The 25,454-nt window shown below is 45.1% G+C and overlaps 1 protein-coding gene across 1 annotated transcript in view; it reads right to left on the reverse strand.

The window, feature by feature from the left end:
• Positions 1–25,454, reverse strand: part of ACTN3 (actinin alpha 3) — a 189,425-nt gene that overhangs the window by 101,646 nt on the left and 62,325 nt on the right. Inside the window, exon 2 of the mRNA XM_078660833.1 lies at positions 11,616–11,730. Coding sequence (XP_078516959.1) covers positions 11,616–11,730 — 115 coding nt within the window. The remainder of the gene's footprint in view (positions 1–11,615; positions 11,731–25,454) is intronic.

Here is a 25,454-nt window from a genome sequence, read left to right on the forward strand (position 1 = left end):
ACAGGGTGGATGGTGCTGCCAACATAAAGTGTATTGCAAGTGCAGCTAAGCACGTAAACTGCGAAGTCGGTTTTGAAAGTGTAATGTTCCTTGATCACATAGGGTGATTGCCTGAATGGAAACTGTACTGTTTTCGTATTGATAAGGCTGAGTGCTCGACCAAGGAACTCTTTGTAGTTTATAAGGAGATATCATTGCTGGCTTCAAGAAGCGAACAAGCTGATTCTTCTGTACAACTATGCAACCAAATTGCTGCTTTTTTCCACAAGAAAGTACAAGATATCTATACCACCTTTCCTAATGAGGCCAGGACTGGCCTCAGCGGTGACCCGCCAATGGAAGGTGCTATCTTGGAGGAAGACAGCATCAGCATTTTCTCGGTCCCGGATGAGGCTATGCTAATAGCAGTAGCGAGTGGGGTCAAATCTGGCTCCCCCAGGGATCCTGCCCCTGCCAAGATTTTGAGGGGCAGCATGGAGGTACTAGCCCCTTACGTTAAGCATCTCTTAGCTCTGTCATTCAAATCTGGCAAGGTGCCGAACACATGGAAGCAGGCTGTTGTACTTCCACTTAAGAAAAAGCCACAAATCAGTATAACCCAACTAAACAATCTACGTCCGATTTCCCTCCTCCCCTACTTCTCTAAAAGCTAATAAACAACCTACGGCTCACATCGAGGCACACAGGCTTTACCATCCCTCCCAGGCTGGCTTCCGTGCCTATCACTCCACCGAATCTGCCCTTCTCTTTTCCACAGAGGCACTGAGGAAACATGTAGATGAGGGTCAGACAGCAGCGCTGATTCTTCTTGATCTCAGCGCTGCGTTCAACACTGTAGCTCATCATACTCTGCTACAGTATCTGAGGAAAAGTGGAGTGACTGGGAGAGCCTGGTCATGGCTGGAATCTTTCCTCCATGACCGCACCTTCTATGTGGAACAGGGTGCTTATAGGTCAGAGGTTCTGGACCTTAAGCAGGGTGTCCCCCAGGGTTCCAGCCTCAGCCCTACCCTGTTTAATTTGTGCGTAGCGCCGGTGGCTACTATCACTGAGCAGTATGGGATAGAGGTGGTAACCTATGCCATGATACTCAGCTGGTTATGGCTTTGTCGCAGCCAGCTGAGCATGCAGCCGGTAGATTTGCATCCTGCCTTCAAGATCTGGCAGGATGGATGGCCAAAAACTGTCTTAGGTTGAACGGGGACAAAACAGAGGTGCTCATTGTTGGCAAGTCCCCCTCGGTGTGGACCTCTGCCTGGTGGCCTCAAGCTCTGGGCCCATTACCTGTCTCCAAGGATCAAGTGAAGTACTTGGGCATGTGGCTGGATTCCAGAATGTCCTATGATTACCATACTCGGCGTGTCGCAGGGACATGCTTTGGAATCCTCCGCAGTCTAAGAAAGACACTTAACCTTCTCCCAGCGTCTGCCAGAGGAGCCCTGGTCCATGCCTTGGTTACATCTAGGCTGGACTATGGGAATGTCCTCTACCTGGGAGCTAACGCGAGCTGCAACTTAAGACAGCATATCCAGAACGCAGCCGCGCGACTGGTGCTACAGCTTCCCAGGAGAGCCGCCTATAAAAGAGCCTTGGAGACACTGCATTGGCTCCCTGTCAGGGAACGCATATAATTCAAAGCACTTTGTATCAATCACAGGATTGCCCATGGAAAGGGGCCCGTTTTTTTGCGCAATTTGCTTCTTCCATACAAACCTACCCGGCTCCTGCGTTCCATGGGCGCAGGCCTGTTCTCAGTCCCAAGAATTAACCGGGCAAGAATGGGAGGATGCTCTTTTCGCTATTTAGCCGCACGAAGATGGAACTCCCTCCCGCAGAGCTCCGTGCGGAGCCCTCTGAGGTGTTGATCCGGAAAGAGCTGAAAACTCTCCTGTTTCCAAAGTCCTAACTTACCGGCGCATGTCTTGTGCCGCCTCTCTTAGCTGCTGCTCAGTCCTTGATATCACGGGGACACACCGGCAGGTGTAACCAGGCGCTTTAAAAACTCAGAATTATTATTATTATTATTATTTTAGTGTTAACTCCGTGTTTGCAGGCCTTGCACTTAGTACACCTGAAAAAACCTGTCTGTGCTTGTAGCCACGATTTGTTTTTGGACAGTGTCGGCGCGTAGTTGACTAGTTCTTGCCTCATGGAGGTTGCCCTGCGAAAGGTTAGTTGTGGTAATTTCGCACAGCTGGGGCCAGTATATATATATATATATATATATATATATATATGTGTGTGTGTGTGTGTGTGTGTGTGAGTATATATATATATATTGTTACACGTAAATATGATTCAATGTTGACATTTTAAAACATCACAAGCATTTATGCATCTATTATATTGAGTGGAGCCGAGTATTTTGACTATCTTCATGAATCTATCAAGCACTGGCACTTTAAAAAGCGGGACACTTTGTTGAGCGTTGTCATGTGATCAAGGCCGCTTGCTTGTACGGCCGAAACGTGCAATGGCTGAAGACTGAAGAATAAAATATATGCTGCACAATTGGAGGCCTGCACTCATCTTTTCTTCCGAGTAATTGGATGTATCACGAGATGAAGTGATATATATATATATATATATATATATATATATATATATATATATACACATATAATGTCCTCCGACCAGGGAGCCCCCGACCCTTCAGGGAGGCCTCAGAACAATGGGCAAGGAGAAGCCCATCAACCAACACGGCGTGAACATAAATGCTGAGGTCCAATTCCGAATTTGTGGCATCTTTGCAGATGATCTCCACCTGTGAGCAAGGAGTAAGAACGCCGAAATGCATAAGGAAATGGAGCATGTTGTGCTGCTGTGTTCCTTTAAATTAAATGCCACGTATCCGAAACTGTTTTTAAAGATTGAACATCACTCCACTGTGGTTCCAATGTGACTTTTATCGTTTGCACCACAGGACGGACTCACTTGATGTTATTGTGTGCAACTATGAAGACCAGAAGGCCTGAGAAGTGGCCACGCCCACTGGGGCGGTTTGAGTGAATATAATGCAGCTGCACTTTACCGGTCCTGTGGTACATAATTTGCCGTTGCCATTGAAGAAGGGTCAAGAGACTTGAAACACGTCTGGCAGTGAATGGCAATAACATTCTGATGATGTCTTTTACATCTGTGTGCAGCCTTCGTGATTAAATAAAGAAGGATTCAAACCTACCTGGTGTGGCTCTTCCATAAGGGCCTACTCTTGTTGGTATGGATATATATATATCTGGCCCCCAGACTTTGGAACTCCCTTCCTTTGGAGATTCGGTCCTGTAACAATCTCCTAAATTTCAGGAGGCTGCTCAAAACGTGGCTATTCACACAGGCCCACGTATAATCCTCTGTTGGCCCCGGCACATGCTAGACTTAGCGCCATGAAACCTCTTGGTGTACGTGCGCTCTATAAGAAATTATTAACATAGCATAACATAACAACACATATATATATATACATATTACCTACTGGCGGTCGCCAGGATGTAGTTATAGTTAGGACCTAGTTTCCGTAGGAAATCCGCAACATTCTATTTGGAATTACGTTGGCGCCGGACGATGAATCTTCGCGAAATTCTCCAAGGAGATGGCCTGTTCCGCGCCGCTCCTTCCTTGAAAGTTTGGGGGTGATTCGTCAGGTGGGGCGAGAAAAAAGGAGGGTCCCAAAACGTGTTTTCCCCATGCAATTTTCTATAGGGACCTTTAGACACGGCTACAGCCCGAACTGCTGAATGGAATTACACCAAATTAGGCAAAAAGGTAGAGTTTGGTTCGCAGATTACGCTTTTTGTTAAATGGTGTAAATCCGTTCAGTAGTTCCTGAGAAAATCATAGATATATCTATGGACAAAGTACCGTACGCAGTACGTCCGAGGATTATACGTGTACCATTAAGAGCACGAGCTGCAAGCTAATTGGCTGTCAACTGACTGTCAACACTCCAAACCAGGAAGTATTGGCAGCCATCTTGTGCCTTGGTAGAACCGAGGCACAAGAAAACAGAAAAAGAAATGTGAAAAAAGCGAAAAGGGGCAAGGTAGAAACACCCTGACCCCCTAGGCCTGCTTGGCATTGGGGGTCCCACAAGAACCCCCAAGGCCCAAAAAGAAAGGTTTGTTTTGTTAAAAGTTCGAAGCGCGGCTCCCGCGCTTTTATGTAAATTAGCCCCCGGGGGGGGCCAAATCCCGGGGGCTTTATGCAAATAAAGTGTGGGGCGGCCCAATCCCCCCCCCACACTGCCTCGGGGACCGCCACCCCCGGAGCAAAGTACGTATTATGGCGGGGGGCACACGGCCCCCTCGCAGCCCCGGGGACTGCCACCACCCGGGGCTTCTTTTTTAAAATAATAAATGTTGGGAGGGGGTCGCGCGGCCACCCTCCTGGAGCCTTGTGGTGGCCCTGGGGACCGCCACCCCCCAGGGCCGGCTCCTGCAGTGTCCCGGGGTGCCTACCCCCGGGACATTGCTGTTTGCTGTGGTAGGGCGGGAGCACCATAGCAAACTAATTTGGTTTTTTAAAAGAGAGAGCAGGAAACCTGCTCTCTCTTTCAAAAACAAAATCTGATTGCTTTTCTGCATGGGGAGTAGCATGTATGCTGCTCCCCATGCAGAAAAGCAATGCCGGCTCCCGCATGACGCGGGGAGCCGGCAGGGACCGTGGGGGGATTGGGGACCCCCCCCACGGTCCCCAACGGAGAGGGCCAGGTCCCGGGGGATGGGGTCCTCGGGGCCAGAAGTAGCCCGGGAGGGGGGCCACGCGGCCTCCCTCCCCAAATAATAAAAAATGTTTAAAAAATAAAAAAGGATGTAGGCAGGCCCCGGGGGATGGGGTTCCCGTGGCCTTAAGTGGCCTGAGGAAGGGGGCTATGCAACCCCCCTCCTTACAAATTAAAAACAAAATGTGGCATGCCCCGGGGAATGGGGTGCCCAGGGCCTGGATTACACACGGGAGGGGGGCCACGCAGCCCCCTTCCCGTAAAAAAAATATATATATACTTTTTGGGGCCAGGCCCTGGGGGATGGGGTCCCCAGGGCCCCAGAAAAATAAAAAGAAGAGGGCTACACATCCCCCTTCTTAAAAACAAAAAAAAAAAATGGGATGGGGAGGGGGCCACGCCCCTCCCTGCACCACTCTGCAAACGCGCCCCCCTGGCGCGTTTGCAGAGGGGGAAGTAATTCCCCTTGAATACTGGGTGTCCCTGGGGGCCAAGTAGCAGAGTGGTGTATAAAGGGGGTGGCCTCATTACAGCTCTCTGCAACGCAGCCCCCTGGCGCATACTGGAGGTTCCTGGTGGGCTAGTTGTCCCCCAGGGACCGCCAGTATTCTAGGGGATATAGTTTCCCCTCTGGAACCGCACCATGGAGCTGCATTGCAGAGAGATGTAATGAGGCCACGCCCCTTTTTACACCTCTCTGCAATGCAGCCCCCTGGCGCATACTGGAGGTTCGTGGTGGGCTAGTTGGCCCCCAGGAACCCCCAGTATTCAAGGGGATTTAGTTCTCACTCTGGAAACGCCCCAGGGGGCTGCGTTGCAGAAAGGTGTAATGAGGCCACGCCCCTTTTAACACCTCTCTGCAACGCAGCCCCCTGGCGCATACTGGAGGCTCCTGGTGGGTTAGTTGGCCCCCAAGGACCCCCAATATTCAAGGGGATTTAGTTCCCACTCTGGAAACGCGCCAGGGGGCTGAGTTGCAGAGAGGTATAATGAGGCCATGCCCCTTTTTACACCTCTCTGCAAGGAACCCGCCTGGCGCATACTGGAGGTTCCTGGTGGGCTAGTTGGCCCCCAGGGACCCCCAGTATGCAAGGGGACTTAATCCCCCAACTTAGAACGCGTTACGGGGCGCGTTTGCACAGTGGTGAAGGTAGGGGGCGGGGCTTGAGGTGATATGTGTGCAAACATGCCCTGTGGCACGTTTTAAGTTGGGGAATTAATTCCTCTTCAATCCAGAGGTCCCCTAGGGGCCAACTAGCCCAACAGGTACCTCTAGTAAGTGCCACGGAGATGTGTTGCAGAGTGTTGTAAAAAGGAGACATGGCCTCTGAACACCTCTCTGCAACGCAGCTCCCTGGCGCATACTGGAGGTACCTGGTGGGCTAGTTGGCCCACAGGGGACCTCAGGATTGAAGAGGAATTAATTCCCCAACTTAAAACGCGCCACAGGGCGTGTTTGCACACATGTCACCTCAGGCCCTGTCCTTCACTATTGAGCAAAATATTCCTCCAAAATCAGCCGAACTACGAATTCCGATTCACTCACCTGTTATCACGAGAGACGTCAGTGCTGCATCTTTGAGCCCAGTACGGACCCTGTAAAGTAAATCTAAGTGTACTTACCAGTAACTTGTATTTCCTTCCATAGGAATCTATTGTGTGGTTTTCACCAGAAAAGTTTCTAAGTGTCTATTTTTGAAACATACAAATATTCCCCTAGAATCAGCCGAACTACGAATTCTGATTCACTCACCTGTTATCAGGGGAGACCTCAGTGATGCATCTTTCAGCCCACTACTGATCCTGAAAAGTAATTCTAACCATACTTACAGTAACTTGAATTTTCTTCCATAGGCTAACATTGACTGGTTTCACTTGGAAATTCTTCTGTGTGGAGTTTTGGAACTTTAAAAAATTCCTCTAAAATCAGTCTAACTATGAATTCCGATTTACTCACCTGTTATCAGGCGAGACCTCAGTACTGCATCTTTCAGCCCACAACTGATCCTGAAAAGTAATTCTAACCATACTTACAGTAACTTGAATTTCCTTCCATAGGCTAACATTGACTGGTTTCACTTGGAAATTCTTCAAAGTGTGGAGTTTTGGAACTTTAAAAAATTCCTTTAAAATCAGCCGAACTAGTGAGTATTGAAACCAATGGTTTTTTGAGTGAATTTCTAAGGTTTTTTTAAATGCTAATTCCTAACTATAAGGTGGCTGAAACATGGTTTTTTCAGTGAATATATATATACACACACATATATATATATATATATATATATATATATATATATATATATATCCTTTTCCAAAGAATTAGCAGCGCTCAGTAGTTCCTAAAATCAAGTTTTATTTTCAAACCAGCGCTATCACACCAACGCATTTCAACCACACAGGGTCTTTTTCATGGTGAGTTGGCTTTTTTGTTTACATTTTATACTCTTATACTCTCGCCATCCTCTGCACATAATGATGTATAATGGGAGTTTTAAGTTTCTGTTTGAAAAACATATCATTATTAACATCTTAATGTATTCTTAACTCTTGCAGAAGGCATGATATTTACATAGGCATTGTTAGTATACGATAATAATAAAAGATAATTGAGATGTGGCTTAATTTGTCCGACAGGTTTAGGTGCATGGAAATTAATTGATAATAAATTACTTTGTGTTCATGATTGATTACAATGAATTACAAAGGGTGCAGAGGGAACATTGATTCTGCATTATATATTGTATAATGTCTCATAATGCATTTTAAAGCATTTTAAAGCAAGTTCAGTTAATTTTTGAGAGCTTGCTTATATTTAGTTATATTGTTCACTGCACAAGATTGTACACCTGGTTATAGTACCCTTTTATATGCTAAACATGATCTAAGTAGGTATTCTTACAGCTGACCATTCAATTGCTCGTTTAAGGTCAGTACAGTACATTCCTTGCAACATGAAATGTTTGAACTTTATATGGTTAGAACCCGTAACTTGCATGATGTGAATAAAAACGAATCAACAAGTAGTTTGTTATTTGAATTATATACACTGTAAAATAGATCAGTTCCCCAATTTTTTCTTCTTATAAATGCACAAAAAGTTCTTCGTCCATATTAAGATCTGTCGGGGTCTTGGTTTTGAGTCTGATGATATACCACAACTCCATCTGTCTCAATTTTCTTGTTCGGTCACCTACACGTTCATTCGGTGGCACTGTGTCCAAGCCAAAATATCTCATGGATTTTCAATTAGCGTTCTGACATTGATATGTCTTGCTGTCGCATTATTGGTGTCTTTATTCTTGACGGCGCGTGTGGTTAGCTCCGTGGTACTTATATGTATGGTGTACTGATTTTTTGTTCTTTATGTTATTGTAATGTTTCGAATTTTGATATGTATAGATATATGATTACAATAAATAATATTTTTTTAATACAGTTTAGGATGTAGGTTTCGATGTCTCTTTGCAAGTTTGAATAATTTTTATCAACATATACATACACATTAAGACTCTGCATAACTTGGTAAGCATCCTAGGAGTATGGCGATATACTCCGCCAATTAATACGTTACAGTCAGTTTGCTTTGGTTTTTGGTAGTTGCTCTTGATTCCCTATTTTCTCTGCCTCAGCGGTCCCTTTTGTTGTGCCATTTACTAACACCACTCCGGGCCTGTTCATGAAATATTCTCAGCCACCAAAGCGCTGAGCCTGCGCAGTTAGGAAGGTGACACTTGTTTTCTCGCACAAGTGATATGGCACTGACAGCAGCATGACACCTCGTACGACTCTGACCCCACAGACTAAGCTCGTTACCCGCCGTCTCGCTCACCTCATCATCACAGGTTGTCACCCAACTCACACGTTGGAGTGGGTATGTGCCTGTCAGGCCTCTGAACAGAACAGCCAGACACCCCAAATCTAAGACAGACAAGGCGTTCATAAAAGAGCACATTCCTCTAGCAATAATATGGTAGCTTTCAATTTCAAGGCAACTATACAATAAGAAAATGCTGAACTCAAGAACCAAAGAGGGGTCTTATTAATTACCCCTTATGTGGTGAGTCTAAAATTTTAAAATGGGCATGGTCGATACGAACAAAAAGTCTTTCTCTATCAATGTAATGATTGTTTTAAAATTGTATAATTAAGTTTTTAAAGTGATTAATTATGAATAGAAACTCGTAAATATGGTGGTTTTAACTGTGTTGTATAATGCTTTTTAAGATATTTTTTATCGAAATAAAGCCAACCAATCAATTACGCCCTCTTGATTATCGATGTAATGGGCATCAATAACTGGGGGGTGGAGAGGGTTAACTTCCTTTTGGTGCTGAAAAGGCCCAAGGTGAGTCATGGCTGAGTCTGAGTCACAAGATGGCTGCCAGCACTTCCTGGTTGAAGTGCTGGCAGCCAATCAGAACTCATAATGAGATCTATGCTTCGGCTCTGCCCAGATGTACAAATTTCCTTTTCCTTCAATAACTCCGAAACTACCGAATGGATTCACGCAAAATTACGAAAAGGGCTCTTTCTGAACCAAGATCTAACTTTCTGCCAAATTTGGTGTAATTCTGTTAAGCGGTCCAGGCTGCTGTCGTGTCTAAAATCCCTATGGGAAATTGAATGGGAAAGGCACATTTTGTAATCCCCCTTTTTCTCAACCGCTGCTTGACAGACCACCTGAAAGTTTTCCATGGAGAACTAGACAAAGTAGTAGACTTTTTGGGGAAAATTTTGTGAACATTCGTCAAACTACGCCAAATTTATTGGCAAACCAAAAAACGCTTTTCCTATAGAAACTAGGTCCTAACTATAGCTATCTACTGGCGACTGCCAGTAGGTAATATACATATACATATATATTAGAGGACTTGGTAACAGTAATATAATTTAAAAACAAAAAATAAATTACTTACTCACTAAAGTAGTTAAGGAAAAAGTGCAAGCAATGAGATGGTGACGATTAAATCATAGAAAAATTGGCTTACCAACAGAATGACGAGGAAATGATAAACAGGGAGAAAGCACCTAGTAAAAGATTCGAATTTTGGAATATTTGGGAACAGTATTGGATGGGCAATGTGCTACAAAATCCTGTGTTTTATGACCCGACGAAGTCCAATGATTAAGTGCGGCAGCAATAAAGAAATGGGAGATGTTGGTACAGATTTCGACTCCTTGCAAAAGGAGTGGGTAAGAAGCGCAGAGGATGCCTGATGGTCAATGGGATACCCCCACACGAGAAATGGAGATAACTCTAGTGTGTCGGGGAAGGGCTGCAGCAGTAATAGTGTGGAAGAAAGGGCTCCCCTAGCGCGGCAAATCTTGTCAAAGATACTCTATTCAAATATTGCGCGATGAGGACTTTAAAAAGCTGAAAAGAAATGTGAGATGAACAAACAGGATGCAAGGAAATGGCATGTGCTTGTACAAAGCTATGGTCTGGTTAGTGGCCAGGGAGCTCTAAGTAGTGTCTCCACTGGCGGGTTCTGGATTTAGTCAAATATAACGGAATCCCTGTTGACCGCGTTATCAGGGGACCCTAGATCACAGCTAGGCGCAGCTTTCTTTCATTATTTAAAATGTTAACACAATTATTGGAGTTAAAAATATATTTTGTATCTCTTCACAATTAATTGCCTCTGAATCTTGGTTTTGCCCTTACCAAACCACTGTTCTTCCACAAGGGACAGAAGTTGTGTGGTTAAGTCAAGAATTGGCCTACCAAACTCACCAGAATTGTTAATGTTAGGGTGTAAGTGCCCCCTGTCCATGGGCAGGGGTTGGGGGAGCTCTGTCGTCAATCAGTGTATGCACTCTTCACCCAACAGAAACCAAATTTAACAGCTAAATGTCCATCCCTGGGGACTCATTTATGAGGCCTTGCGTCAGTTTTGCACATCCGATGCGTCACTTTTTGTGACGCATCGACGGCGTAAAACATGCCTCCTGTTGCGCACTATTTACAAAGTGACGCATCTAAGCAGATGCGTCACTTTGTAAACCCCTGCGTTACATTATACCTGCATCAGATATAATGTATGCAGAGGGGGCGTTTCCCCGCAAAAAGCCTCGTAATAGTGACGCAGTGAAATCTATGAGATTTCACTGCGTCACTTTTAGGACGCTGTTGCGTCAAAATCTTGCGCCTGCCTCACAGCAGGCGTAAGACTGACGCAAGCCCTTTCACATGGGGCTTTCCCCATGTGAAAGGACGCATTGCTGGAGTTGCGTCACTTCTGTGACACACTACAGAAATGCGTGACTTTTGCGATTACAGATACGTCAGAAATACTGACGTATCTGTAACTCCTTGCGCCATGATGCGTCATACTGTAAATATGACGCATCATTGGTCTCGCAAGTAGGGCGCAGTGAAAAGTGACGCATCGCTGTTTTCACGCAGCGATGCTTCACTTTTCATAAATGAGGCTCCTGGTGTTCATTCCCCTGAGCAGAATTGGCACGCTGACATTTTATAATCGCCACCAGATTTATAAAACATTTTCACTTTTCTAGACCAGGAGATCCATAGAGTTCTGTACACAATGTTCTTAACCCTTACAAATACATGAATCTCGATTACATTGTACCTCTGCCTATTAATTGAAACCTATCCACAAGTCTGACAAAACAATGTTTCTCAGTACTGATTCGAATCACCTTAATGCTGGTCTAGAACAACCCTGGATCCTACGACTGCCTACTCAAGATGGTAAGTCTATGCCTTCTGGTCTACTCTCAAGCATGTGTCTCCGCCTACCCAAGCCTCTATGGATCTCAGTTCTAACACATCCAAACCAACAAACTCTGCTGAGATCTTGTGGCAGTCAATCTTCCCCACCTCACCTACAAAAAGCTTATTTTAAACTCCAGAGCCAGATGAGTTGTCCCTTACCAGAGATGACCTCGAGCAGCAGCATGAGCTTGAGACCATTTCGGAAGTCCTCCTCAATGTTCTCAATCTGGGTCCCAGCTTTCCTCAGGTGGGAGTTACACCAGGCAGTGAAGGTCTGCAAAGAGAACAGAGACACACTGAAAAGAAGTGAAAAGAAGAAAAAAGAAATGTCCTGCTTCGTTGTATGAGAGAATCGTGCACAGTTGCCAGCTATTCTGTACCTTTTTGGTGGTAAAGTGTGAGCGCTGCTAGCATCGCTGCTGCATGTGCTATCTCTGTTGTCTGAAACACACTGCATTTGTCTGTGGTGTACATGTTCTGTAAGTGAGGGGAAATAACCTGATGCTGTCAGTGCTGCACCTGTTCTGTGTGTGAGGAGCACTTATAGACACTTGTCACCCAAGAGGCACAGGCTCTATGCCTATGAGGGAAACTACTGCAGCTGTCATACTGTGCGGAAAAGTTGAGATGGTGTTGTCTATCTCTGTATTGTGCATGAAGGAAACTTGCCCTGTAAGTGATTGTGACACAACCTCAACACAACTGGAGGGAGGAGGTAAGCCGTCCTTAAACTGTGTTTAGGGAGGTGAAGTCAACTTCCTAGCACCAAGCAGAGGGAGGTGTTCTCATGTGAGCTGTGCACTTGTGTCACATTGTGCCGTGGGCCCTCCCACCATTGCTCTCAGCCTGTGCATGCAATGCCCCTGCATGAGCTGTTAATGTGGCATCAGAGAAAGCAAGCAACCCCCTGGCGCCTGCACTTTATCTCTGAGAAGAGCTGGCCTGTGGAAGAGGAGTCTTGGATGAGAAGTTCTTTCTGGAATCTGAATTTCTCCAAACTGATCTGCCCATTAGTTATCCCTTGAGTGCATTTCTCACCTCAACAAGGTGTGCATGTACTTTATAGGACTTCAAACTGTACGTTTGCACCCTGACTAAAGTACAAAATTACTGCCGGAAACAATAAGACTTACACGTGACAGAAGAGAGTAGCTCGTTTTGTTTTTAATAATAATAACGTCACTTATAGCTTACCGTTATCCAAGACGCTTTATACAAACGGTTTTTGCATGCAATTCATATTACCAGAACTAAAACAACACTCACATAAATAAACTTTCAAGGATGAATGACGGAGTTGGCCATACCAGGATTTAATGCAAAACCATACCAGGATTTAAACCTGTGACCTACAGGTCACTCACAGATATCAGTTATTAAAACATTTTGCTTATTTTCAATGCCAAAATATAACACATAAGGGACATAAGTAACACAATATGAGATGTAGGAACAACACATTTCTATGTAGGTAACTGCACATAAAACACCCATTTGAATACAAAAAATATGAGACTACTGTTTGTTGCTTCCAATGTAAGACATTGTGAACGTGGAGTTGAAATCCGGCTTGCCACCGCTCTGACGTCAGAGCAATGAACACCGGACCCCATGCCAGAGCTCAGCCTCAGCGGACTGAGTTCTGGAGATCTGGGAGAGCACTTCACAGTTGCTGCTTGCCTCGCCCCTCGGGTCTCCACATACCCGAGGGGTGACGAAGTGTCAACTGCCACCCCTATGACATGAGATTAAAGGTGGCCCTGACAAGCCATCTCTCAGAGAGTCTGACTTCCGGCTTTGATTGAAAGCAGAGCATCTGGCCATGGTTTCAGGGAGAGAATACATGCAAGTTGTGGAAGGGTAGTGGGATGCCTGCCTGTCACCATTTTACGTGTGCTTTTTTTAGGTCTTGCAGACCTGCGTTGCAGTGCGCATGCGCTGCTCGCTCTGCGAGGCTTATTGTGATCAAGGAGATTTCAGAAGAGGACTAGAAGCCCCGCCCATCATTCTGATTGGCTTGCGTCACCGTTTAGGGTAACCGCTGGATTCCCATTGCAAACAAGGCTTTTTTGTAACCGCCATGTCTCCTTCTCAGACAGCCTTTCCGGACTGGATCTTTTGCTTGCGGCGTGACATGGTCTCCTTCATTAGCTAGTAGGCACTCTGTTTTTTCATTCTGCTTTGGCAATGGCAACAGCTTGTTTTATAAAGCGTATATGGCCGACGCGCAACTTTATTATCGCATGTGCCGTGAAAATGCAACGCTTTATATAAGCACCAGTTCTCTTGCTATAGAGTGGCCTCTTTTTTTACTACCACGGATCTCTTGAATGTGGAATGGAAATAAAATACACTCCGCGAGGAAAGGAGAAAGACGCAGCTGCTAGAGATATTTTATTGCTGCCCATTGTTGGGCGAAGGACTTGAATGACTGACGGCTACATGGGGGAGACTTTAGAATAAAAGAGACACTCACTCTCTCCACTCGCTCAAGCACTATGGATGCGCTGCAGCTGGTTTTTGGAGTCGTCTGCCTCTTCGCATGTGGACGCAGGGAGGCAGTGCAAGGAGGTAAGAGGCTAAAACTTCTATCCTAGAGTTGTGTGGAGTCTGTGCCATGATCTGTTTAGAATCAATGCACCGGCCGGCCGGAGCAGTGCTAACTGTGTTCAGCACCCAGAACCGAAAGAAAAGCGCACACAGTTCAGTACACAGCACCCTCTTTCCTCTAATCACAAACTACATTTTGTCTTTGGAAGCAGAGGTGGTCTCTGGGCTGCTCTTGCCCGTCGCATCTGGACTAAATCAAAGGTTTAAAAATACTACAAAGCCATTGCATTACATTTTCTTCTCCCTTGATTTTTCAGTTCCTTTCTCCACTCCGTGTCTGCTTGTGTTTTGAAGCAGAAGGCTCCACACCAGCCCCCCTCCCAACCCCCACCCTTGTGAGAAGCATCAATCAGGCACGGTTGGAATAGGGCTGAGAAGCGCAATTAATCCCCATTGTCCCAGGAAATATGTTTGTGATCAAAACGTGTATCTAGTGAGAGGAGGTGTTTGAGATTATTGGGAGTGTTTTGCGGATCGGGAGTCTATTACATGGCTGTTTTGGAAGGTTTATTCTCTAATCTGAAGCCTGGAAGGGAGGTGAGTGGGGGTGTTATCAGAAAAGAAAGTATGTGTTTAAAGATGTTTGAGTTTCTTTGTATGCTTGTGTGTGTTTATTGCTGAACATGTCTCTTTCTGTGTACTAGTGCCTGTTTATGTGAGTGCGTTTGTTTCTGCCTATTCGGGTGTTAATGTCGTATTTCAGTTTTTTAATTTACCATTTTTTGTGTGAGCGCATCTAGATTGGCATGTGCTTTAACGTGTGGGTCTATTTCCATGTGCTAGTTTTTGTGTATGTATCTCTATATGTCTCATATATAATATATAAGGGTGGGTGTGCTGGGGGTCTGCTTCTGTGTGTTCTTGGCCTCTTTTTGTGTCTGTTTCTTTGTTTGGTGTTTAGGTCTATTGCATAAGCATGTTTGCGTTGCTACTTATGTGAATCTGTTACTCTGCGATCATGTGTGTTCTGTGTGCGTGTTTCTGTTTATAATTCTGTGCCTCTTTCTGTATCTGTTTATGCTTGCCTGTTTCTCTGCGTTTTGTGGGTATGCTTGTTTCTGTGCGGGTTTTGTGCGTGAGTGTTTTAACTTTCAGTGAGTGCTTCTATAAACCTATTCTTTTTCTGTTTGTGTTTGTTTCCTGCCTGTCTGATCCTTTTTATTCACTATGTTTCTGTGCCTGAGAGCTGCATCCCTCAGGAAAGTGAGGCCACGCATATACATTCTAAAAAAGATAAAACTCAATCTACTCTCCCACATTAATTCAATTGCAAAGTCTGCTCGATACCAACTGCGCCTTCTTTGAGGGATTCGTCGCTTCTTCCCGGAGCATGACCTTAAAACCCTGGTCCAATCGCTGGTCCTCTCCAGACTGGACTACTGCAATTCTCTTCTTACTGGCCTCCCCAAATCCCACCTGTCCCCGCTTAAGTCTGTTCTACATTCAGCAGCTCGTTTCATTTATGGGGCCAAAAGATGCGACCACATCGCACCCATTTTATCCACCCTCCGCTGGCTTCCCATCGAGGCAAGATCTATCTACAAGACTGCCTGCATTACCCACAAAGCCTTGCACTCCTCCTCTTCTCGCTACCTGGCGAATAAACTGAAACTCTTTGGAGGCTCTAGACCATCACGAAATGCGGAAAATGTACTGCTTGAACCTTGCACTTTCAAGAAGGAAAGATCGATGGCCCAATCCTTTTCAGGCAACGCAGTGAGAATCTGGAACTCACTTCTTCCTCAGCTGCAGACCACCACCTCCTCCCAGGTCTTCAAAACTGACCTCAAAGTTCTCCTCCTTCAAAGACACTTCCAAAGTTAATTCATGCCCTCTCTTTATCTGAAGGAAGACCTTTTAGTATAGGAAATTTCTATTCTCCATGACTATGGAAGTGCCTTCCCAGGGTGTTTTTGTGGTTTGAGAGTCTGCCATTTATTGCAGTATTACCCTTTTACCTGTGTTTGGTACTCTTTTGTAACATGCACACGTCACTTTTCTCTTGTAACACACTGTTTGATACCTCTTACATTTTGTTTGCTTTCGATACTTGCACAAGTGCCACCATTGCCTACGTAACGTTTGTTCTTGTGTTTGAGTGTCCTCCATTTATTCCAGTATTATACCTCTACTTGTACTTTGTACGCTTTTGTAACCTGCACACATATCAATTTTTTCCTCCTGTAATGCACCGTTTGCTACCTCTTGTATTTTGTTTGCTCACGATTGTCACTTTGCCTCATGCAATGTAACATTTGCTTTTGTAATTTGTTCACTTGTAATGTTCTCATGTATCAGTTCTGTTCCTATTGTGAAGCGCTCTGACACCTTCGGGTAAAGTCCGCGCTATATAAAAATTCAAAAATAAAATAAACACAGACCGGCCGCAAACAGGCAAGGCTTCCTGTAAAGTGGTGCGGGAAACTTTTATGGGTGGAACTGTTCAGGCGCTGCAAGAGCAAGGGCGCAGGAGAGCTGGCGGGCAATGCTAAGATAATGGGGGCAGAGGGAACCATATGGAAAACGCTTAGGAGAAGCTGGCCGCAGGTGTTTCTAAAGGACTTTACTGCAACCCTTTACCCCAGCAGCAGCCTGCCCCTTCTCCAAAGCAGGTAGCAGCCCTGGTGAAGGGCCACAACCGGCGTTTCCAATAAGTACACTCCGAAGGCCACATCTGAGGGTGCACTGGGGGTGCCCATGGGGTGCTCTCGTCTAAGGGTGCTCAGGAGGTGTCTCCTTATGGTGCCCTCGGTGTGCCCATTGTGAATACCCCATGGGTGCATACTTGCCTATAAATAACTAATTGCTGCTTGTGTCATATTGGCGAACACACAATTTGTTTTTTTGGATACTCAGATACCACAAAGTCGTCTTCAAAATACATTACAAGCTAAGGTGTTTGGCAATATTAATGGGGAAGGCTTGTTTGGTTCTTACTTTCCCTCCATATTAAAGAACAGTAGATATCATATCATCATAACCTATTTTCCGTTTTCTGGTTCTGCAGTGCCGCAAGGTCATAGGAATAGCGCTATGCAAACATCATCAATCCATTGCATGTAAGAAAACAAAAGGTAAAAAATATTATTTTCAACACCAAGAGCTCTAACTTTTGCAAATGCGAGACCTATTGCATTGCAAATGCTTGTTGGACAAGCTGTGGATGACAATGTTGAGGCTAATGAGGGGGAATGGAAGGGCGTCAGGTTTGCATTTATTTTAGAAATATCTGGATGAGGTGGTAAACAGCGTTTGAGGATTTATTTATTTATATCATTTATAAAGCGCACTGTTACCGACCGGTGTCCTAGCGCTGAAATGATAATAAAACCATTTTAGCTCCCCTAAGTATCCGATCACCAGCCTAGTGCGTGAAGAGCCATGTTTTTAGACTTTTTCAAAAAGCCATCAGGTTCACGCTTTGTTTTAGGGGCCTAGGTAAGGCATTCCAGGCAGTCGCCGCCCCTCTGACGAAACTTCTGCCCCCCCCAGCGAACCTTCCTAAAGCGGGCTGTCTTAATCAGCCCCATACTGGCCGACCTAAGTTGTCTGCCTGGCTTGTACCATTGGAAGTGCTGCTGGAGAAACAATGGACCAAATCCATGTGCCTCCTTATAGACTATGCACAAAGATTTATACAAGATACGTTTACGCACTGGGAGCCAGTGCAACTTCTCCAGCTCCCGGGAGACTGATGCAAACTTGGGCAGTCCGGTAATGAGACGGGCCGCCGCATTTTGCAGAACCTGCAGTTTATTAAGCAGCCCCTGCTGGGCCTCAAGAAGTAGACTATTGCAATAGTCAAGACGGGAGAGCACAAGTGCCGTCACCACCGTCTGAGCGTGGCTGGATACCAGGTACCGTGTGTAACTGGCCAAAAAAAAGGCACAATTGATGGCGTGGTCACCTGAGGGAGGTACATTCTTTAAAATTTGTGTGAGGGGAGGGACACAAAGAGTGTTAGAGAGTGGCTGGCTGTATACTATAGAGTCAAAAGATGAGCCAAGGCGACTTCTTCCTCTGACGCTCAACAGGGAGCACGGCATTGTATTCCCTCGGTTTCCAGCCTTGCCCAGCTCCACTCCTGCAATCATTCCATCACCTCAAGAAACAGCACGTGAATGGAATGTAAGTTAGGCACGCTTCAAGGCAGGCTCCACCCACATATACTAACCAAGTAAATGTGATTTTAATATCCAGTTAGCGGAGGGGGCTACAGGAGAGTGGCATTCCTGTGTATGGCATCTCTATGTGCCCGTGTCCTCTGAGGACAGGACTGGGGAGGGGCCATGCATAACATACAGTTGTAGATCATTGTTCTTCAATGAAGTCGAACTTTTCACCTTGGTGTTCCGAGTAGAACCATAGACTACTCGAGTTGTGTTTTTGTTGTCTATTTGATGTCACTTGTAACTCAGAGGAAAGTAAACCTTGTTCTTGAAAAATACTATCCATTATGCAAAATGTTCAGTATGGCTCTCACTGAAAATCATTGGCTTGAACATACGATTTGCGCCTCTCTATTCAATGCTGTAGGGCAACAGCAGTGACAACATCATACAATGTATATCCTAAGTAATGTTATGTTATGTTATGTTAATAACTTTTATTAGGCGCACAGCTGCCCCAGCGAAGGGGCGTCCTGGCGCCTGATCAGATACCACAACACAACAGGTCAAAACTGAGAAGAAAAGGATCAATTAACCGCAACTAAACAGGTGGGTTTTAATGGCGCGTCTAAAAAGAGTAAGGCTGTCCAGGGCACGGATGTGTACCGGGAGGGAGTTCCATAGATCAGCCGCCAGGACATGAAAAGAGCGCCCACCCATCCTACTCAGTCTGAACCTGGGCTTAATCGCCAGATGGAGAGATTCAGACCTGAGGGACCGTGTAGGAAGATACGGAGAAATAAGGCCCACAAGGGCAGGGGGGGAGGAAAGCTTCAGAATCTTAAATGTCAGACAGAGAGCCTTAAATTTGATTCTCTGTCTGACCGGAAGCCAATGAAGGGAGGTCAGGACCGAGGAGACAGAACATCGTCTCGGAAGGCCCACGATGGCACGTGCCGCAGCGTTCTGCACAATCTGAAGCCTTGAGGCCTCAGCCTGGTTCACTCCAAGTAGCAGAGCACTCCCGTAGTCCAATCGCGACAAGATGGAGGCCTGGACCACCAGTTGCCGCGTGGGGGGGTCGAAGAACTTCAGGACAGGTCGCAGTCCTCGCAGGATACCAAAACAGGTAGCTGCAGTCTTCTTTGTATGACTGGCAAAAGAAAGATGGGAATCCAGCCAGACCCCCAGATTTTTAACTTCGGCCTTTAAACTTGCATTTAATTAGTACTGGCATTTCAGGAGGATATCTTGCACTGCTGGTCTATCTTGCATTGCTGGTCTGTGCGGCACCTATCTTGTGTGTTAGGTTATCTTGAATGTCTGTTTCTCGGATTGAAAATGTTAAGCAAGGTATAACTGGCAGGTGGTAAGAGTGACACCCTGCCTCCTTTGACCCCCGGATTACATCAATGTGCTAAGCCATGGACGTCAATTAGGGGTCCCCAGGGGTCGCAACTGTGACCCCTAGGCCACCCGTTGCGACCCCTGCCACCCTGCTTGTGACCCCTGGCTGTTTGTCAGCCTTGGCTAGCACTCAGCTAGCGGCTATCGAGGGCGTCTGCAGGTACCGAGCGGGTGCCTAGCATTCAGGGCGGTGTGCCAATTTGCTATCACCCCCCTCCCGAGATCCAAGGCTTCTTAAATTTTAGCGCCCCCCAATAAACTCGGTTCCACTCTAATTATTTTTGGGAATCCTAGACAAACTGTTTCTATTTTTAACACATTCAACCTCTGGGTAGGGTGGGCCTTAGCGCGCCCATACCACCGGGGTTCTAAACACACACTGTATAGATTTTAAAATCACTGGTCCTGACAAATGCCTGAAAGAACACTTCACATAGGCTGAAACATGTTGACCGACCTCACATTAGGATAACATTAGACTTTTAATTTGGTCTATTATCCTGTATTTATTTTTATCCCTGTCCAATTGGCGAAACAAATAAAACTTTTTTTTTACTCAATTGGCCATTTTATCTTTCCCTTCACATTCACAAAACCAGCTCCGCAGTAATATAGCATTGTAGCATACCGGGGTGGCATTCGGCCACTCCCGGTGGGGCCCGATGATGAAACATGTCACCGACCAGGTCGGTGAGTGAGGGCCTTCAAGAAAACCCACTGAGGTTTCTCGCAAGCAACCCAAATAACGGTTTAAAGACAACCTTTTTGCTGCATTCTGTAGTCATTCTTAGAATTGACGCTCCTACGTTGTTGTTTTGTATCTTTAATTGAACAAAACAATCTTTTGGACCCTCCCCAATTTTGATTCCGTAGTGGACATTGGACAGAGACGGCCCTTACAGCTGCTACTGAGGAGATCCGAACAACCCTAGATAGAGGTGGAAGAGTGGCCTTGGTCTTACTTGACCTCTCCGCTGCATTTGATACGGTGGACCACGTGCACTCGGTTGACCGTTTCAGCACTTTAGGAGTCAAGGGCAAAGTGATTACTCTATTCAAATCCTTCCTCTCCTCTAGAGTTCAATCTGTTCAGCTTGGCGAATACACCTCTAAATCCTAAGTGTTACCATGCGGGGTTCCTCAGGGCTCATCTTTGAGCCCATCTTTGTTCAACATCTATGTTACTCCACAGCCCGCACTGATCTGATTAGATCCTTCAGGTTCTCATTGATCTCATTGATCTCATATGCTGATGATACCCAGATAATTGTATCCCTTTCCAATTCAAACCAAGGTATCTATGAATCCTTCTGCAATTGTATGTCCGCAGTCAGTGACTGGATGGGAAAAAACTGTCTTAAATTAAATTCAGTTAAGACAGAGGTGATCTTATTTGGCCATAATACATCCTTTTGGAACCCGGCATACTGTCCCAAAGACATGGGGACTCTTCCCATCCCTAAGAATAAAGTCAGAAATTTAGGGAGTCCTTCTGGACAACAAATTAACACACAAAAAGCAGGTCTATGCAGTTATCTCCTCTTTTTTTCACATTAAAAACCTTGATGAAAATTAAAAATGTTATTACCCATGACCTTCTGAAATCAGTGGCCATTGCTTTAGCACTTTCACGTATTGACTACTGCAATGGCCTCTATCTTAGCTTGCAAGTTAACACTATGCAATAACTGCAGATTGTACAGCCTCTGCAGCCAGAATATTAAAAAAATCTGCCTACTTTCCAATCGGCTATCCCAGCGTTAAATGATATTCACTGGCTTCCAGTCTGAAAGCGAGCTGCTTTCAAATCTTTATGTATTGCCTACAAGGTGCTGGCAGGGAGAGGTCCAGAGTATTTGAAAAGTAAATTCTGCTGGTACATTTCTAACAGACCCCTTAGATCCAGCCTGGCAAAAACAGTTGTTGTGCCTCGCCACAGATTGGCCACCTGGGGGGGCAGGGGCTTTATGAAAAATACCACACTCCTCTGGAATGAACTTCCTCATGAACTAAAAACTGCCCCCACTCTTCTTATCTTCAGGAAAACAATTAAAATGTGGCTCTACTGTATATAAAAACGTCTAACCGGCTAATAGTTCAGCATCCTATCTTGCTCAGATCCGCGACAAAATGCATTAGGGCATTAGTGAGCTTTACAAAAACCAAATATCCCAAATCAAATCATGCTTTCGTTGAATGGCTCAACACGCAGAAGCCATCTCTGTTTTTCCGTCTTGCTCGTCAATCAAGCTTTTTGGAAATCAGTGGCGGGGAAACTGACCAGGCTTTCCCGGCTAAAGTCTTGTGGGATTCCAAAAATTATTTAAGTGTACTCTCTTGATATCCCATCACATTTAGCTGGGATATATTTCTTTGCAATTACACTGGTCAGATTAGTCCTGGCACAGCATTGGTTGCTTAAAGAGTCCCCCAATTCTATGCTCTTGTGGCACAAATTTGTGAACACTGGTTTGCTGGAAATGTCCTTAGTTGATAATGAAGAATGTAGGCAGGTGAACAAGAATTTGGGACCCAATGAGGGAGATGTTAAGCCATTTTTTGGACTCTTCAGGGTTGGTCATGACTTATTTTTATTGTTAACTAAATCAAGTGTTTTCTTTTCCATTTGAGAATTTCATGTGATTTGAATGATCAGTTGCACCTTGTATTATAGGTATGGCTTGTTGACTGTCGTGTATTCCTTTGCTCTGGTATACATACCTTTGTTTTTGTTTGTTTTATTTTGTGTGACGAGATCTGTATCACTTACGTATTTGTCATTTGTGCGAAAATTTAAAAAAAGGAAAAAATCAGAGATTCTGTTGTAACTGTACAGTTCTTAAATTACATTGTAATCTAGCACAGTGAGGTAGGAACTGTCATCTAAGAGCTGCATGTAAGCTGTATGTTACAGGTTAGAAAGTTATGTTTTTCCAAGTCTTTCTATCCTGATGTTGCTAAGAAAGGTTTGTTTGGGTAGAGATAAATTCTTATTATTAACCCCTTCACTGCGACGCCTATTCCGCCGCAGTGCTAAGGGGGCGGGGCGGCCGCATGCTGGTGACAGAACCGCTCCGTCACCAGCCGCGGTTGCGCTGTGCTCATGACGGAGCGATTCCGTCACGGCCCCGCCCGCTCAATGGAATGCTCAGCGCAGGCGCGGAATCCGCGCAGGCGCTCCGAGTGGGCCGTGACGGACCCGCTCGGTCATCAGCTCAGTGCGAACCGGAGTGGTTCCGTCACCAGCAGGGGAGGGGTTAAAGTCAACCCTAACCACTGTCTTATGTTCTGAATCCTGGGTTTGTGCTTCCCCAAGCCAAGACTCTTAAAACGTGCCTAACAGTATGGATGACCTGTGAATCCTGCACCTCGTAGTCTACTTTGACATATGTAACATTTTTTATACACTGATTTATACGTGTGTTGATGGATTTTGAAAATGTGGAAAGTTTTGATTTAGGAGCAGTGATTAATGGAGTCATTTTTACATGTGGACTGTAGCATCTGCATTTGCAAAGCAAGCATTCATGCCTTTGGGCATTCTGGCTGTTAAATAAGATATTTGTTGCAGGTAAGTTAAGTTAATGCTGAACAAGCATATTACTGATCAACCCAAATACTGTATCAGTGATGTGCATGTTTTCTGTTGAAGAAATTAATGATAGTAAACCTGGAAAGGTTCAATGGCTCCACAAGTTTAGAAGTATGCATACCATGTCATGGAAAGGAAGATTGCTGGCAGAACCTGAACTGCATTAAATATGACTGTTATCTACGTTCCAAGACTGAAAATTAATTACTTGTTACTCTTAGTTTCTAAAACAAATGAGAAACCAAACTTGTTTTGAGCATTATAGGCCCATTAACCTTCCCATTTTTTGTTATTTGATATTGATAATGGCTGATTTCAATTTCACTAGCGTATTTTCCATTGTCGTACACTATTTGGTTTTAATCAATGCTACATTATCTTAATTGTATATCTGAAGATACTACCTGAAACAATGTATGTTGCTGCATTTTCAATAGGATGTAAAGTATGTGTGTTTATAGGGTACTTCTTTTGTATCTGTAGAGATTTTCCAGACTCTGTGTGTGATGTAAGTAACCAAAAGTCAGATGCATCATTTCCTGTGATAGCACAGAGCCAAAGTTCATACAATGTCACTTCCTTTGGTTTCATGGGGTCCAAAGGTCACGTGATGTCACTTTCTGTGATGTCATAAGGCCAAATGCCTTGCAATGTGACTTCCTGTGAAATCATCGGGTGGGTCAAAGGGCAGGTGATGCCACTTAGGGGGAGAGGAGTTGGCCTAACGGCTAAGGCGCTCGACCGGGGATCTGGGTTCGAGTCTCGGTAACGACGCCAAAAAAACCTCCTGTGATTCTGGGCAAATCACTTAACCTCCCCGTGCCTAAAATGAAAGTGTGTCCTCATGTAACGTAACTGGTGCTATGTAAAGCGCTCTGATACCTGATTCGGTTCGGGTCTAGTTCGCGCTATATAAAACTCTGCAAAAAAAAAAAAGAAACTTCCTTTGATGTCACCAGGTCAAAGTTTGAGTGAAGTCGCTTCCTGTGACATCAGCCTGGGGTCACATGGCATGTGATGTCACTTCTCCTACCCCTGGCATTTTGATGAATCGACGCCCTCGCTCTAATCCCTTACCTTAGGCCTTCAACTGTCTCATATTTACTACAATAAGGACGGGGGCAGCAAGAAGCAGAAACCACAGAAAACAAACATAGGGCCCGATTTAGAGTTTGAAGAACATATATCCAGTCTGTCTTATTACAAGTATGCTTGGTGCACAGAGTTTGTTTCACATTTGTAACGCGGTACTGTGTGCGAAACTCTAAATCAGACCCACGGTTGTTAAATACCTGGCGGTGTCCGAGGAACCAAAGGGATACTGCCTCAACCTGTCTGGGTGGTCAAGCAATACACAAAGGCTAATGCAGTCTTAGGAGCTGTACAGACTGCCAGTTGGTTCACTGTAACACAAAGGATGCTAATGAGCCAGCATTGGTGAGGCCCATACTCAAGCCTTGGACCACCCATGCAGACTTTATAATGCTGTTTGGAGAAAGTCCTTTGAAAGAGGAGTAAACAAAAGGTGAGTTGACTAGCCTGTATGTGCTCATGTGATGTCTTCTATCAGATTACAAAAACAGGGAGAGGCATAAGAAACTATTGAAGATGTGCTCCATGCTCTCCTCAGATACAGTAGCCCTACTGCACATAAACACTCATGAAAGGCGATTTGCTCCTTCTATGTGTGCTGCAGAATTCAGCACACACAGAAAGAGCAAAAACGAGGAGAAATCAGAATGTTTCTCCTCGTTGCGCCAATATAACGCCTGTTGTGGCGTCAGTTTTTAGTGCTGCCTTAGATTTACAGATCCATGTAAATCTGAGGCAGCATCAAAAAGCAATGGTGGACCGCCCATAGCACCACCCCTTGCACACCACTTCCACGCAAATACCTGTGTGAAGGAGTACCATATTTACAAAGCTGTTTCAAGCTACATAAAGTGGCTTAACGCTGCTTTGTAAATATGGAGCAGGGCACTGCACCATCAGAGTGTCCTAACAAAGTGCTGCTCCAGTGCTGCAATCCTCTTGTAAATATGCCCCATAGGTTGTTAAAGTGACTGGCCCTCTATCACAAATGGAAGCAGGATGTGGCAAGATATTAAAGTGGGGGCATCGACACTAGAAGCCTACAAGCAAAGTCTTTTCACCTCTCCATCCTGCTCAATGCTGGACGGAGCTGGCTCAAGTCCAACCCCAGAACACCATCTGGGGATAGCTCCAGAGCTATTTGTAGAAATGATCACAGCCAGCAGGATCTCAACCTCCTGCTGAGGG

Source organism: Lissotriton helveticus, chromosome 9 (assembly GCF_964261635.1).
Source record: "Lissotriton helveticus chromosome 9, aLisHel1.1, whole genome shotgun sequence".
NCBI classification, from domain to species: domain Eukaryota; kingdom Metazoa; phylum Chordata; class Amphibia; order Caudata; family Salamandridae; genus Lissotriton; species Lissotriton helveticus.